The sequence below is a fragment of the Hydractinia symbiolongicarpus genome, chromosome 6, assembly GCF_029227915.1.
Source record: "Hydractinia symbiolongicarpus strain clone_291-10 chromosome 6, HSymV2.1, whole genome shotgun sequence".
NCBI classification, from domain to species: Eukaryota; Metazoa; Cnidaria; class Hydrozoa; order Anthoathecata; family Hydractiniidae; genus Hydractinia; species Hydractinia symbiolongicarpus.
In genome coordinates, this window is record NC_079880.1 from 21,255,976 (window position 1) to 21,272,522 (window position 16,547).

Sequence of the window (16,547 nt, forward strand, 5' to 3'; positions counted from 1 at the left end):
GGGGGGGGGGTTGGGGGGGGGGGGGGGGGGTGGAATTTAACTCACTTTTAACCTTCTAATTTTAGGAAATACTTTCTTAGTTAATAAAATATAAAAGATATGAAAATAAATTTAAGAAGTTCTTGTTTATGCAATAACGACTTTTCAATTAAAATGTAAATTCAAACGTATGTAACTTTTCATATTTAACATACGCTAAAAGAGATTACCTTGAAACCAAGTCGGTGAAATTGGTTGTTTGGGAAAAATTACGCAAAGCAGGACAAAGGCTTTTCGTTGCTGGCTCTTTAAGAAAATAGGAACTCTAATCATAGCACTATTTTGTGTAGCTAGTTAGCTATCTGGCTCTATACAATGTTTTTATACGATAGTGAGTATATAAGTAATTTCACGACTATTAAAAGGGGTATGTCAATACCAAAAATTGAGATAGCTAGCTAGCCAGCACACCTTTCTCACTTAATAAAAAATAATTCTTACCTGATAAAATACGCGATTTTAAAAATGTGCTTAGCTCCCCAGCTACGACCAAACCATCAGAGACCAGCAAGTGGCAAGGGGGCGACCAATAAAATGTAAGCACTTTTAGTCATGGCCGTACACAAAATGTTCTGGCCACACGAAGAGTACACTATCTCTGTTCAGATTGGTCATTAAATTGACATAGATTAAAAGAATGCGTCTTCATTGACTTTCGAAAATATGGAAATTTTTCGAGGTTTTAGCCTGGACACAAACTTAGCAGCGTCTAGGCTCTGTGCTGTCTCTAGATATATATCTATATATCTATCTTCCATTAGGCGATTTTAAAGATTCCGCCCCGCGTAGCGGCGACGGAAATCAAAAATATTAGAAAAGTGAATTGGCGAAAATAGGTATACGCAAAGCATCTGAATTCGATCTATTCGCAAAAATAAGCTTTGTTTTTATCATATCAAATACCAGTGCAAGGGCAGATATGGTTATAGGAATAAAGACGTTTTTCTTAGGCGATTTGTTTATGTACATAACGTATACTTTCTCCGCAGATGATACACTAAATCTTGCGACGGAAAGTAGGAAAAGAAAATATAAAAGGCATAATTTTTGGAAAATCTATGGATTTTTACGAATTGTGCGATTCGCCAAAAGTGTCATCCGCAACGATTTCCAACAAATCTATCATCCTCAGTTTTGTTTATATTTTTAACATCGTTATCTCGTTGTTAGGAGGTCTGAAACTAATTTAGCAGAACAACAACAACATGTCAATAAACCTTCATATTTCTTTTATTAAAATTTAATAAATAACGGAAAACATTCAATAAATGTTAACTGTTCTTGTTTTCTTTACAAGTTTAAAAAAGCATCATTTATTTAATCAAATTAATTATATTTCATTCTAATAAATATATTTAATTTCAAACATTTTCCTTATCGAGTTATCCAATTATTTCTTTTTGCTGTAGAAAGGTTTTGGGTCTTTAAGCACGGCTTTCTCTGAATCAGATGCTTCTCCGTTGACTGCAGACGGTCCTTCGAAATCCAAACATTTCATCTTCAACCAATCAAAAAACATTCTTCCAATCAGTCTTGCGCTCCCGTATTGCAGTCGGGTTCCTATTTGGTACCATTTACCCTTCGGTACCTATTAATTAAAATTACATATCTATGTTATTTTTTTATTAAGCCTAGACAGCAGGAATAACGGGAATTTAAAAGCATAACCCGCTGAAATAAGAAAATGCCAAGCACCTAGTACCAAGACCTGACAGCTTTTGTAAATAGTCACTTTTGGCACTTCATTTGAATATACTGAAAAATATGTGTACGGTGAGAAATATATATACATTATATCAGTCATAGATTACTGCTTTAACTGTATCAATGCTTTTTGAAAATCTCTATAACAATTTGCATATCCTGTCTGTGTGCTCAAAATGGTTAGGCTGCAGTTTTAATACAAATATCTGGTTGGTAATAGACAAACGAAAACCAATGTACAAAACACAAATAATATTAACATAGGCGTATTATACCTGTCATTTTGCTTTTGTTCATAATATTCTATACAAAGCGTACATAAAATTATCGGTTAATATAATCAATCTCAACTTACTGCTTTCAAACAGGATTTAAATTCTGCATCACACTCACAATCACTTGCCGTATACTTTCCAGTGTTTACTGTACCATATCCACTTGTTCCTCCATTTAGATTTCTAATTTGAAGAAAAAAAACAGTTACCCTGCATATATCCTCTGTTACAAGTTCTTATTGCAAACATTCTATTAAACCATAAGATACTAAGCTCAAACCAAATGTAACCTAAAGAAAATGACTGTAGTAAAATGAATAAAATTATTATAATGGTCCTATACTGCAAAAATTAATAACTTCAGTTAATCACTAGAATAATAATTAATTATTTAGAAAATAACAGCACATTATTCTTTATCAGTGCAGAATATATTCAATGATAGAAATCGTATTCTTTTGTTCACTGTTTTTACTTCGATTCCTGACCAGCGATATAAGAATTACTATACCTTGGACAGTGATCGTGAGTTCGGCAACATCTGTCCACTTTATCAAAAGTTCCCAAATCGGAATCATCTTGTGAATCTGCAATATTTCCATTTCCACACCAATGGGTTCCTGAAGACAACAAAGAAATATAAGAAGTACATATATACATTTTTAGGAAAAAAGTAAGGCTGAAAGTTAAAAAATAAATAATTAGTTGGAATAGAAACAACAAAATAGAACGGGTCCAAAAATAATTTTGATTAGCAAGGCTTTGTAAAAAATTATGCAGTTACAAAACTTCAACGTCAGTGAAAACGAATGTTCTCTCTCTCTCTTTCTTTTCTTTTTTTTTATTTCAATAAACTTTCTTCTAATATACTTATAAACATTGAATTGCTCTTTGTTACCTATCTTTTTTTCTTAACAAAATTTAAAAAAGCACAGCTGCCAGTTCATACCAAAAATCATTATCTACTTTACTATAAGGCATTCAATATTGATCGTAGGAAAAATTACTCAAAGATATGTTTTAAAATGGAGCTGGAGTTTTAGTTTTAACTATATCATAAACGTTAGATGGATATGTTAAAAGCATTTCAATATAAATGTTTTTAATAAATAATATATATATATATAATATAATAAATAATAAATAAAAAAACTGCTTGTCTACCTGGAAATATTTTCCATCCAAGTTTTCGCACGTCTGCAGTCATGTTTTGGTCGTCTCCATCAACTATCAAATCATTAAAATATACAGTTACTACTTGTGCCTGTTTTTAGTCCTGAACACTTTAGAGGTATAAAATAAGGAGATTTTGTTTTCTCATAACAAAGAAAGTTAGACATACGTAATGAATTTAAGAGATTCTGATTCTTCAACATTCGAATCACTTCCTTTTCTTGTTCGGAAAATTCCATTTCTGGAAACTCTCTTGTGTCTGCTATCATGTCTTTTTGCTTGAGGGCTTTTTGTCTTGCAGATAGCGACGCGCCGTTGGTCAAGTTGAAAACAACAACCAGTGACAAAAGTATGTACCTATTGAAATATTCACTTTATTATAATTTTTTGTTAATAATTTGCTAAAGTCTGCGCAATTTTATTTAATTACTATTCTTTTATTTAAAAAACAAGGTGATGGCACTCCCAACTAAACAACAGGTGAATAATTACTAAAAACATAAAATATTAAAGCTCACATGCCGTGAATAAAACCAGTTAGATTCATTAAACAGTTCTCTAAGAATCTTTTTTTTTACAGACTTTTGACTCAAAATTTTTGATAATTACGTTTAGGCATAAGATAATCAATTTGATAGAAGTGCAATGAGCGAGTTTAACCAAGTACGTTGGCATGTAAATAAATTTTCACCTATCCAATTTGCTATTTTGAACATATTTACACTAATATCAATACGTAATAGATACTGATTATCATACCATCCATTGGCATGATAATCAGTATTTTACTTAAGATGTTATAATTCCGCATGATTTCATCTTTTAAACATGTATCTTGTAAACGAAAAAATTTCTTAGGCAGCTTTTCAAGCTCTTTCATGAAATCAACTTGTTTTTTCTTGGGAGAAAAGGTTTCTCTTAACATTAATTCTTTCACATTATATACCTCATGTTTAATGCAAATCAGCTGAAAATTAAATTTAAGAACTTCTAACTTTATTCAGCTTTGTCACTTTTATTCAGACTTTGATGACACAAAAGCTATTCTTGATTCATTGCTTCGTTTTAACATTACAAAGGTTTTGACAATATGCATGAAACAAAAGCATAGATTCTCTTTACACATAATTTCTCTGCTTGAAAACTAATTTGATGCGAAACGGACATTGAAAGTAAGGAGCTAATGTTGATAACATCATTTTATTTTCCTGCTGTCAACAACAACCAAGTAAAAGATTAAACTTACAAAGAACCCATCACTACGTCTGTATGTTATAACTTCGAAACTTTTAATGCTGAAAAATAAAAATAAAATAGTTTTTGGGCAGCAATTACACACGAAAAAGTGTTTTTGATTTTTGGAACAAACATATGGCGTTATGCGCAAGTATGTTCTATATTTAACATCAAGGTAGTAATAACTTCTTACAAAATCAATGGCATACAATCTTTATTACATAAAAACTAACCAATTACGCAAGTGTTTCATTGTGAGGTAAGACCTTAAAAACGAAGTAGAAAAACACATGCAAACCAAATGCGTTTGTTTCACATGCTCACCTTAGGAATGCTAGGCGAAATTTCTTGTCTACAAATGACTGCACAGGTTATTGCATTAAGACAGCTATGGTTGAAGTCACTATAAAAAGAAGGTTGCGCCATTTAGGTAGTACTTAGTAGTACCTGCAGAAATAAGAAATCTAGCCGAAAATGATTTTTACCAAACCAGAATTTTAACCACTAACAATAATTTGAGCTGTTTTGGTTAACGGGTTAATTGTTTTGCACTGCGGTTCACTATTGGAATTTCTTTCAAAGTTTTGTGGAAATTGTTAAATTGTGAAACTAGGCTTTGTTATAAAAAAGAACACGTTTAATTTGCATTTGATCGTATCTATTATAATTTTTCATGTGCACACATGGGTTAAAATCATATGGAAAAAATATTTAATGAAAATTGTCAAAAAAGCAGAGCGTTAGTTGTCAAAGGAGTGTCATTCGACTATTTGATCGTTTTAACTGATAATAATATCTATCTTTAGTTAGTTAGTACTGATAATTGCAAGAAAAAGAAAGCTTAAATTTTTGCATTTTTAAATTATTTTTATTTCAACTTTACCAATAACTAAAAAAATTAAAGTTACAGAAGGAGCAAGAAATATTATAAGGATGTTTTTTTTGTAATAATTGCAATATTGTCAGAAAAAAATATATTGTTGCTAATTTACGACGAAATGTGTAGTTTAAACTGCAGAAGATACTGTATGATATACTGTAGTTTTTAGATTTATTAGAACGTTTCACTCGTTTTAACAAATTTAGTCGAAAAATAAATAAACAAATTACCTGAAATATTTTTATTTGGAAATTTAGTTAAAAAATTTCCACACATATTGTGATCATTTCCATGAGCTACAAAATAAAATCATTCGGGAGTAGAAATGTCAATTGTTATTTGTCATCGCAGAAAAGGTTTATTATATTACGTTAACATCTCAATACAGAATTTTCTTTTTCTTTTTTCTTAAGTTCATTTCAGTGTTGAGGTACTCTAATATATTTTTCACAATTTTAACTTAAAATTTTCATTATAGGGTTACAATCCTTGCCTGATACCAGATACCAGATACAAGTAAATCTAGGTTTTACCACAAATTTGCCCAAATAATCACATCATTTTCGGAAAACACTTGCCAAAAATGCAAACATTTTTTTCTCCAACGTGAATTTGAGTCTCTCTATCACACAAGAGTGGAAAATAACTATCAGTAACCATAAACTTAACCGTCGCAAACGCGTCATCTTTTTTATGCGCGTTCCGAGAATTATATAATCTTTTTTTCATATAGAAATGTATTCCTTCATCACGTTGGTATTCTTCATCATTGTAAATGTTTTCCTGTCTCTATGTATTTTTTAGAAAATAAGCAAGGATGTCCTTTGTGAATTATACAGGATAGAAGTTTTTTGTTAGAATAGTTTCCCTCCAACGCATGTATTATTTCAGTTACTGGTATCGGTCTTCTCTTTTACTGTTACTGACGTCGTGACCAATATCAACCTTTTCTTCAGAAAAAAAGTAACAAAAAACAAATTTTTAATCAAAGTACAGCTTTCTAACACATAGACTGCCGTATTAAGCATCATTTGGACAGCTGTCAGTCACAGAATAATTTGTTCGTTAGGTAATTTATTCATGCGAAACAAAAATTTAAGCACGAAGTGGTTCCGCTACCTTACTATTTCCGGCAGTACTTTTGAGCGGACATGTTTATATAATAATTAGTCGTTAGCCCGGGTTCGCCCGTCCTTTTTATACCGCATTGCGTGCTTCTCGCTATTGCGCAGCTAAGCTACCATTTTGCGTGACAGACAGAAGGACAGACAGACGTATACGGCCATCATATCGTAAATATTAAAGTTTTTAGGTGCACAATTTTTGTTCATAAATTTATTTTTTTGGGATTTAAAATGTTAAAATTACGTTATTGAGGTTTTTGGAGGAATTTAGGACGTATTTTGAGAGTCGGCAAAAAAGGTCTTTTTTGTACAAGTTTATATTTGAGTATTGATCTTTAAAAAATTCTCAGGAATTCGAGTTTCTGAAGCGAGAAAATTTTTGTAAATTCTATTTTGGGGGCTGACTTAAATTGATGAGAAGTAATATAATCTCAAATGCTGCGGGGAATTAATTTAAATTGGCCCATTAAAAAATAACAGATACAAATATATTTTTTTATAGAAATCAAATATTTGTATAACATGTTCAGCCCAGGTCCGTATTTTGTTTTCACATTTTTAGTATTTATAGACCATATCTGAATTGCACGAATAGGGTTAAATTAAATTAGAAATTCAGCATCACTCTAACAAATATATTTCGGGAGCGAATGAGGCGCCGTTATGACACTATTTCTTAATCCTTTGGCAATTAATCGCCACTAAATGACATTTAAACATTTTTTAAACTGCTTGCAGGTGCACTGTAAACTTTTTTGCTAGAAAAATAAATAACTATATATATATGTCTGTTGGCCAAAATAGTTCCTAAGGAGCGGTTGCTTCTTTGGTCTTGACGCAAGGTCATTGAGAAAGCAGGAGTTCGATTTATTTAATTTTATTTTATTAAACACTCAAAAGGAGTGGTTATGGTCAAGATTTTAAAACATAACTACTTAAGTTAATAGCCGTGAAATTGGATTTTCTGAAAGGGAGACTTACATCAACTGTAATATTACTTGAAAAACATTAAACTCGACTTATTTGTTATGACTAAAAGTTCCCCTTTGCAATTGAGCTTAAATAATACACTACGTAACAATAGGTATTCGGGATCTGTAGTATTAAGTGTTGATTTTCATGGTTTTAATATGGAATAAGCAAAAAATGATGATAAAGAACGTAAGTTTTTTAACATGTTATTAAAAAGCAACGATTCAAGAGAAACAAGAAGCCCATGGGCTTAAAGATTTCCGCCATTATTCAAAAACATTTGAAACTTTGAAGTAGACCTTGAAAACAGAGAATTATTGGGTAAACAAAAATCATTGAGTATTCTCAATTATTATTGTAACTAATCTGCAATGTTAAAATACAACTCAATATATAAATAAAAAGAAATTTACATAGCTATATGAAGTATTCTAAAATAACATATAAATTTTAATTGCATATTTTTAAAACTGATCAGGAAAATTCTGGAAATTCCAGAATACAAATCTTGTTATGTATAAACTTGACGATTCCAATATATAAACTTCTAAACGAGCTCAATTTGAATGATGATGTAGTTCATTGTTGATAAATTCTGCAATAAATACATAATTATTAGCATATGAATATTTCAGTATTTAGGCCTTCAGAATTTACTCTCCTCTTGAAGATTTGTTTAAATGCTGATGGTGCATGGTTTGATAACAGCTGATCTGAAAAAGAAAGTACGTTTTAAAAATGAAAAAAAAGAATACAATTTTACCATAAACTGCTTTAAAATCAGGCTGTTTAATTATTGTCTTTTTTCCTTTCCTTGCCTCTTTGATTTGAAAAGGAAATTTATTAAAAAGATACAAATCAATGCCATGTGATACACAAGATATATTATATATACAAATATATGTATATCAATTTAATCAAGCTGGCTTTTTATCTTTGTTAAAGCTTGGAGGAAAGAATACGGAAGGAGAAACAACTTCATTTCTGTACGCTTTAAATTTATTGAATTTTCTATTGTTTTTAATTTCAAAAGAATCAGTGCGTGAGGTGCTCGACCGAGTCTTTTTCGCAAAAAATGATCAAATTCCATATTCTCTTTTAATACGGGCTAACTTTTTTCTATTGAAATCTGACTGTAACACGCTGCAGGCACGTGATTATTGTATGCAAAGTGTGCCTAATATAAGTCGGTAAACATTGCTGTTAAAAACTTCAACAATACGTTTGGAAATAAGCGTTTAACCATGATATTAACCTGTTTTTGCAGGCTTGAGTACACCACTTTGATCATGAAAAACAATATAGATAGATATGCGCCGCACGAGTGCTGACAAAATGTGTGCTGGATTAATGTTTATTCTAACTAAAGAAATAACTTCTTATAACAGAACGTCGTTTTAAAACGAGATATAAACTTTTTCTTTTTGTTTACAAAAGTGTCGAGCATGTGCTTCCTGGCTAATTATGTTAACATAAGAACAAAAGAAATTTTACCGATTTTAATATGGCTTCTTGTTTTAATAATATTATCAAATTCATCATCAAATTATCTAATTGTTTTTATAACCAATCATAGTTGCGAATTGTTATTCACGAATAATTTAGTCACACAACCGCCAAAATTTCAAATTAAGTTTCTATACAGACACCTGCTAGAACCTCACGCAGTGTTTCAATAGAATAAAAAGAGTTGTTTCTCCTTCCGTATTCTTTCCTCCAAGGTTAAGGGGATACCTGCATGAAAACTGATATTTTTATATGTTGTGGAGAATAAAAACTTGTTTATCAAGTCCTTTGATATTTTTTAAAAAAACCTTTTTTTGTTGCAGTTATTTAAAATTAGGTATTCAAGTATTCAAAATCCGGGATCTTATGATGTCATAAGAAAGTTTTAAAAAATGCTGTAATTAAAGATCAGATCATTCTTAAACTACAGAAGTCCACACTGCTTTAAAAAAAGTTTTGATATTATGTAAGTTTGCAAGATATATCAAGTATTAATTGATGCTTTCAAGGGCTGATCCAGACCAGTTTAGACATCGGTATACTGATTTTGGGAACATCTAATTTGGGAGCCTAAATTAGAGACCCGTAGTTCAAAATGCTTGAGAATTGCATTTTCTGGATATTTTATATCTTCTATTATATTTATATCTTCAATCACAGAGAAGATATATTTTCTTAAAGAAACTACGTCTTTACTAAAAGAGAAGACGATGCATATGCTAAAGCCATGTATTTTTGTTGCCCTAAAAAATGTTTTATCTGCAGCGCTATCGACGCCCAAAATAAATTTATGGATCAGACCCTGGCTTACTACCTTATCACATCATAAATGATGATGTCATAAGGTCAGCTGGAAATCCTTTAAGCTCAATGTCTTGGAAACAAAAAAATATTTTTTAAAAATTCCCAAAAACTTGATAAACAACATTTCATCCTCTCTAGCATATAAAAAATATAATTTTCAATGCAGGAATCCCTTTAAACATGTAACATATTAAGTAGGTGATACATGATTTTGAAACCTGTGTACAATACGGCATTTATTTTGTCGAAAACGATTTATTGAATTCAACAAATTTGATCGCTTATTATCCTTTTTTGATTCAAATTCTCAAATTTAAATTTCTTTCGGGTAGACGGATTAGTTGCAATTTTTTATTTTGAGGAAACTGATTGGTCATTGTTTTGTTTGAAAAATCCAAAAAGTTAAACATATCTAACTTCTGAAATTTCAAATGGACAAATTGAATTCAACAAGTTGAAACAAAAAAAGGGTAACACACAATTAATAAATTTGCAGATTTGATAAATTGATGATCCTTTTCGTGACATTTTTAAAAATCAAGTGTTTTCTAAAAAATATTACAAAAATATTTTGTGATACTTTAGGTGAGTTCAAGAAAGATTTTCAGGCAAATAAGGCACTCAAGAAGAACTAATAATTAATTAGGTAGTAGCAGAATAGTTAGCTGTTTTCAATGGCAATGTAGCTTAGTGGTTATAACTTTGGCATTTTGTGCGAGAGAAGGGGATTTGATTCCCCTTGGCGCAATTTCTCTGACATGGCTTGAATTAAACCAAGCCATGTGACGGAAATAGGGGAGAAGGCAAACCGGGTAGGCTGTTGGATGTTGCAGAGAGTTGTCTGGTAGAGCGCGGACCCTAATTAGGTTGCGTAACTCAAAACGAGCATTAAATTACTCATACATTGCGTACAGTATAATTAGCCGCTCATACAACTACTTATACGATAGGTTTTTCTTTAATTTTTCTTCGTTATTTATCTTTATATATCCACATAAAGTCGTGTTTCAATTAAAACCAATAAAAGGAACAAGAAATGATTGTGCAAAAAAAGTTATTATTTTTACTGTAGCAAGCAGTATGTTGTATTATTAAACAACAACATTATTTTTGATTTCAAGAAAAAACATGGAGAAGACACAGTTAGCTTTAGAGGAGACAAAGAAGCTTTTAACGGCTAATTATACTAAGCGTAGCGTCTAATTATCCTTCATCGGCTAACTATATATTCTGTTGCATGCTAATCATTAGTTCCCCTTGACTGCTCGGTGCAGGCAAAAATAAAATTTTGTCACGTTTCGACAAATTTTTTGCAAAAAATATGAAAAAAATCCTGTGCGAATGTGTATCTTTTTATCTGATAGAAGTAGCCCCTTTTTCCCATAAAAACAGGAGATGGGTGTCCAGCTATGGAAATATTACACAAAGCACGACAATTTTTTTTTGCTGGCTCTTTAAGGAAAAAAGGCACTCTAATCAAAGCACTATTTTATGTAGCTAGTTAGCTGGATAGCTAAGTAATTTTACGACTATAACAATTGAGATAGCTAGCTAGCTAGCCAGCACACTTTTCTCACTTATGTATAAAATAATTCTTACCTGATACAATACACAAACTTAAAGAATAGTGTTTAGCTTCCCAGCTACATCAATAAAGCTACAACATACGACCAACAACCATACCAGCAAGGGACGAACAACAACATTTTAGTCATGGCCGTACACAGAATGTTCTGGTCACACGAAGAGTACACATTCCCAATTTAATGACCAATCTGTTCAGATTGGTCATTAAATTGGCAATTGTCGAGTTCATTATAGTTTTAATTAGGTAAAAAAAAAAAATGGCACCAAAGCAGCAGGTTGTCAAGTACGCCCTTTATGTTAAGGCATGAGAACTAAAAATTGGGGTTGGTATTTTTCTTTCCTGTAGTCAAACCACAATTTTTTGTGGACGCATAATTTTTTTGCTTTTTTGATAAAAGAAATGGCAAAAAATATTGAAAAAAAAACCAAGTGGCAAAATTCTCCTGAAAAAGGCGCATAACTGTTATGACTTTCAGGTTTCTAATCCTGTTTTTACAAATTCTTACGTGACTGACGATAATAATTGTCCCAACATTGACTGAAATTACACTTTAATGTTGTGTAGCAAAATCGGCAAAAGTAGGGAAGCCAAATGCGTGGATCAGAAGGAATCGCAAGTGTCAACTGTAGTTTATAGACTCACGCTTATTGCGATATCTCTGTTTTAATAGATAGTGTAACTATCGTAAATTAAACTACTGATTAATTTAATATCCGATGACTTAATCTTTCGAGATATCGCTTTAACCTTAACCTGTTTTTTCGTAAAATTAATCCCGGGAACTACATGTTTTCCCACATTACACTTGATAACATCGAAGCTGAAATTCATAGCTAAAGGACGTTCAAATTCGATGGGAGTTATGACAGGAAAAACTTGATCTGACCCTTATCACCACCCACTTAATTTCGCAGAATTTATGTTCGCGATCTCTCAGGCTAACTAAATTGCACTGAACAGAATAAATCGGTAAATTAGATCCTGTAATTGTAAAACTGGATCATGTTAAACTCCAAACAATAATTTCTGAAAAGTTTTATGAATTTGCTGCGATGTGGATCTTTGCATGCCATTGACTAGTTAAAAATATTTCCTTTTGAAATCCACTGTTTTACATGGTGTTTTATAGATGCATTAGAGCGAGCTCATTACGGCAAGTGAAGGTAGACAGATTGCGTCTCCCAACAATTATTACAATTTTTCAGGCTTAAACTAATTTTGTAGATATGTCAATTTAAGGGGTATATAGGAAAAAGTCATCTAAATTGGTTTAGTATGACATCATGAAAATATATACATAAAAATACCACAGCTAAGTAAACAAAAAATCACAAATAGTCGTTTCACTGTTTTGTTAGATAAGGTTTTTAAGACGTTTAAACGGAAGACTAGAAAACGGTGTAACGTAAGATAAACACTCGGCATCGTCCTTTGCAAGTGTTAAGAATCAACGTTTTTTCTTTAATCGACGATTACGTCGTTCATACTTGAGTCTGATCTGAACTTGTAGAATCGTGTATTTCTCCAAAATAGTATTACCAATATCGGTTTGCGATAGGCTCTCAATTACTCTTTCGGCTGATATCGCGCCAGCCTTGATTATGTGCGCACATCTTTCTTTTATTTCTTGGCTTTCTAAGCTATCAAAAACTTTTTGTTTGCCACTTAGGCCGGACGACATTGTAGGCGGTATGACATCAGTGGAAATGGAATTACTTTCGTCATCTTTTTGGCTACACTCTTTTTTAAACCATATGGAGTTTCCTTCTTCGCTACCGCTTTGTCCTGGTAATTCCAGTTGAAATTTTTCAGCTTCATTGCTTGAAGCGGCATTGTCTCCGTGAATGTCTTCAAAAGTAAAGTATGAGCGAATTTTGTCATCCACCTGCTTTTCTGACTTTTGCATATTTAGTGAAGGTAGTTTTTCTCTAACTTCGATAATATTTATTTCTGTCGTTCTATCTCCTTTTCAAAGTACTGCAGTACCTTCGCCTCGTCGTCCTTCTCCCACTTGGGCTTCTTCGGTGCACAGGATTCTGTAGACGCTATCGGTCTTTTAAAAGCAGCGTTAATTATTTCCACCGCACTTACAGCTTGTTTTTCACGTTTCGGAATTCTGTAAGTTTTTTTGGCTGTATCTAGCGAATGAGCTAGAAGGTCGGCAACGGGTTGTGCACCGTCTGGAATATTATCATGCACACGTGTGGTAACTGACTTCCGAATTATCGTGGTATTTATATTCCCTTTGGGGAATTCGTTGTCATCATAAATGCCAGAGCGGGTCCAGATCGAGTTGATCTGCTTACTGACAGCACCGGACTCCATAGCTTTCCCTGTTTAAGACACAAAGACTTCCTGCGCTTGTCCGGATATTTGTGGCCGAACAAACTCTACAAAGAGATCCAACAATCTTGCTTTCTGTAATGGGAGGCAAGTAACTGCGGGGCCATGGTGTACCTTCGTTTTATGGTCTGCAACTTTTATTAGAATGTTTTCTTTTTTATCGTCCTCTTTTCTATTTTTATATTGCTCGAGCGTTAAATTTGCTGAGACTCCAGCTCTATGCGCGTTTTGTAAAGCAATGCAGGTTATTAAATAATCTTTTACACAAGTATACTCTGACATTGATACAATGTGACCGTCTGAAACCCTGCCCAATAGCTTAACAGCATTTCCGGCAAGATTGCCGGACTCAAACTTCACCCATTGCTCAGGGGAAATGAGGAGATCCATTTGCTTTTCTTCCCTTTCCCAACGCTCTGCTGCTACTTCTTTGTTGTATGCTTTTCTCCATTTGTGCAAGAGAAGTTTGGTTGTGATGAAATCATCCACGGTCAATCCTGACAGAGATAAGCCATCAGATATTGCAAATTCCATTAATGAAATAAGTGAAGACATATAGTGCTTTGAAGTATCAGGTTTTCGAACTTTGTCAAAGTAATTCACAAAAAATCCGTCTCGGACTTTGTTTTTGTTGAAGAGATTCACAACATTGCCACTAGGAAAAGATACAATTGTTCTAACTTCAGTGACTACTTGCAGAGAGCTTTTTCGCTCGCGCCTACCACCATCTGGTGACATTAGGTAGACAAGAAAACGTTGCATGATGGCGTTGGTTTGGATGTCATACGTTTCATTCTCATTAGCTTCTGAGTCAAGTCGAGACAGAATCGGCTGTGAATCATCTTTTTCAAAATCTATTTATTCTATTCCCGGTTCCGATAAAGACTCCTTCTCCTTTGTCACCCGTCTTGTAACTCGCAATAAGGCATGATATGACTAGTCTTTCTCCAGCTTGTGTTGTTTCTGCAAGTGTTCCGATAACTTTTTAACCACTTTGGAGCACCCTGACATAGGGCAATGGCGGTGGACGTGATAATCCGGATATGTTTTCTTTGTTTCATCTGATTTACATTTTACTGGCTTGTCTTGAATCCAAGAATATAGTTTTCGTAACCCATGACTAACGACTACATTTTTTCTTGGCCCACTTGTGTTTGTCTTCCAAGTGACGAGGTAAGTTAAACTTTTCTTCCTTGCACTCTGGGCATATTTTTTTCTCTTTCCGATATATAGTAGAAACGTTCTAAAACAAAGAATACAATTATAAAACACACATGTTAAAAAATAGCATGACAACATGTTTCCCTACTCAATAAAAAGGTAAGCGTGTAAGTAATACCTTTTTAGTACCGCCTTGGTCTTTTTCTTTTAACACTTTGTCATCCAGTTCACCAGTCGAAGTCAACTTTAATTTTCCAGCTGCAAGTCGTTTTTTAACTAAAATATTACACGCTTAGTTAGATGTATATAAATGTGTAACTGACATCACGTAATTGACATTTCTGACACTTTTTATAGCAATTCTCACAATTTTTCAGTGATGATAATTTCAAAATAGACATTACTACCAACAAAGTGATTATCAAACTCATAAAAGACATGGGTAGATTATTTATTTTGGTTCGAGGTATCAGTCACAACAGGGTACTAAAACCAACAAGTTTTCTTACCTTTCCGTTCGAGCTCGTCATAAGCTTCTTGGCCTCTATCTTTACCTCCCTCAGCCAGGTAAAAACGTGCCACTGAAGGGCTAACTTCGCAAAAACCAATAGTAGTCCACAACACCACTATGTACTGTAAAACATCCACAACAAGTCTCTCTTGGTTATCACAGTTCACAAATTTGTTAAGGACCACCTTCATCGAATCTAATTGGGTGTTTTTAAAATTACCATAACCACATTCAACATTATGGTACATCAGATGGTGTGGCATCAATCTATGTCCATCAATTTTAACTACTTTGTGTTTGAAGACATCAAGGCGATAATTTGGTCTTTTCTCCAACAGCACTTGGTGGAGATATTTATCACACAACTCTGCAAATTGTGTTATGGATTTGTCATGTAGCTCGTTTATAATATCGTCCATTTTACTCAACATAGATTCGTCAACCTTTTCAACTGAAATCAATCGATAGAATTAAGGGTATTAAAATTTTTTTAAAGGTACTACACAAATAGCAATATAGCAAATTAGAGCTACTGGCATATATGGAAAAGAGAAAAAAATATGAACAGAGTGCAACGAAGACAAGTTTAACTTATAAAGGCACTACACAACTAGAAATATAGAAAATTAGAGCAATAGATAACGTGTAAAATTGATACAATTTTTTAACACCAAAAAATCATAGAGAATATCATGTTCAAAAAAGCATGACAACATAATCTAATAATCATAAATATTGGATTGCATAACACTATGTATTTAAATTCACAGGTAACATAAATGACAAGGGGACAAACAATTCTAGGTAAAAATTATAGGTTTACATTAGCTTTAAGTGATGGAACAAGGCTAACAAAACGTTAATGTTAACCAAAAATCAATTTTGTTATTTTATTTAAGTGTGTGTCTTTTATATGTTCAAATACACTTTGACATTAATAAATAATTAATGAATAATAAAGTTAACTTTATCCTTGATTTTCCTTATAACTAAGACATATTGAGGCTATACGATGTACTGTATCTTATGACATAATACAGTTATGACAATAGCCTTCAATTTTGACATAGCTCCGTAATGATTGTATGTCATAATTAACTTACTATCCAATTTTTTTAGCTGCACATTCAAGGTTTACAGAATTGTGATGAGATAATTCAATGCATTATAGATTAACACAGTTGCCAAAGTATATAAAGTGAAAGATTCAGACTTACAGAAACTTGATTTT

At 32.5% G+C, this 16,547-nt stretch overlaps 1 protein-coding gene across 1 annotated transcript; it reads right to left on the reverse strand.

Annotated features, from left to right (window-relative positions):
- Positions 1–649: 649 nt before the first annotated feature.
- LOC130647213 (phospholipase A2-like) lies at positions 650–4,477 on the reverse strand. Its single transcript, XM_057452992.1, has 6 exons — positions 4,438–4,477; positions 3,361–3,548; positions 3,183–3,245; positions 2,530–2,638; positions 2,099–2,201; positions 650–1,627 (listed from the first exon to the last, which is right to left on the reverse strand). The coding sequence occupies exons 1-6, from the start codon at positions 4,446–4,448 to the stop codon at positions 1,430–1,432; spliced, it is 672 nt and encodes a 223-aa protein (XP_057308975.1). The 5' UTR covers positions 4,449–4,477; the 3' UTR covers positions 650–1,429.
- Positions 4,478–16,547: the final 12,070 nt, after the last annotated feature.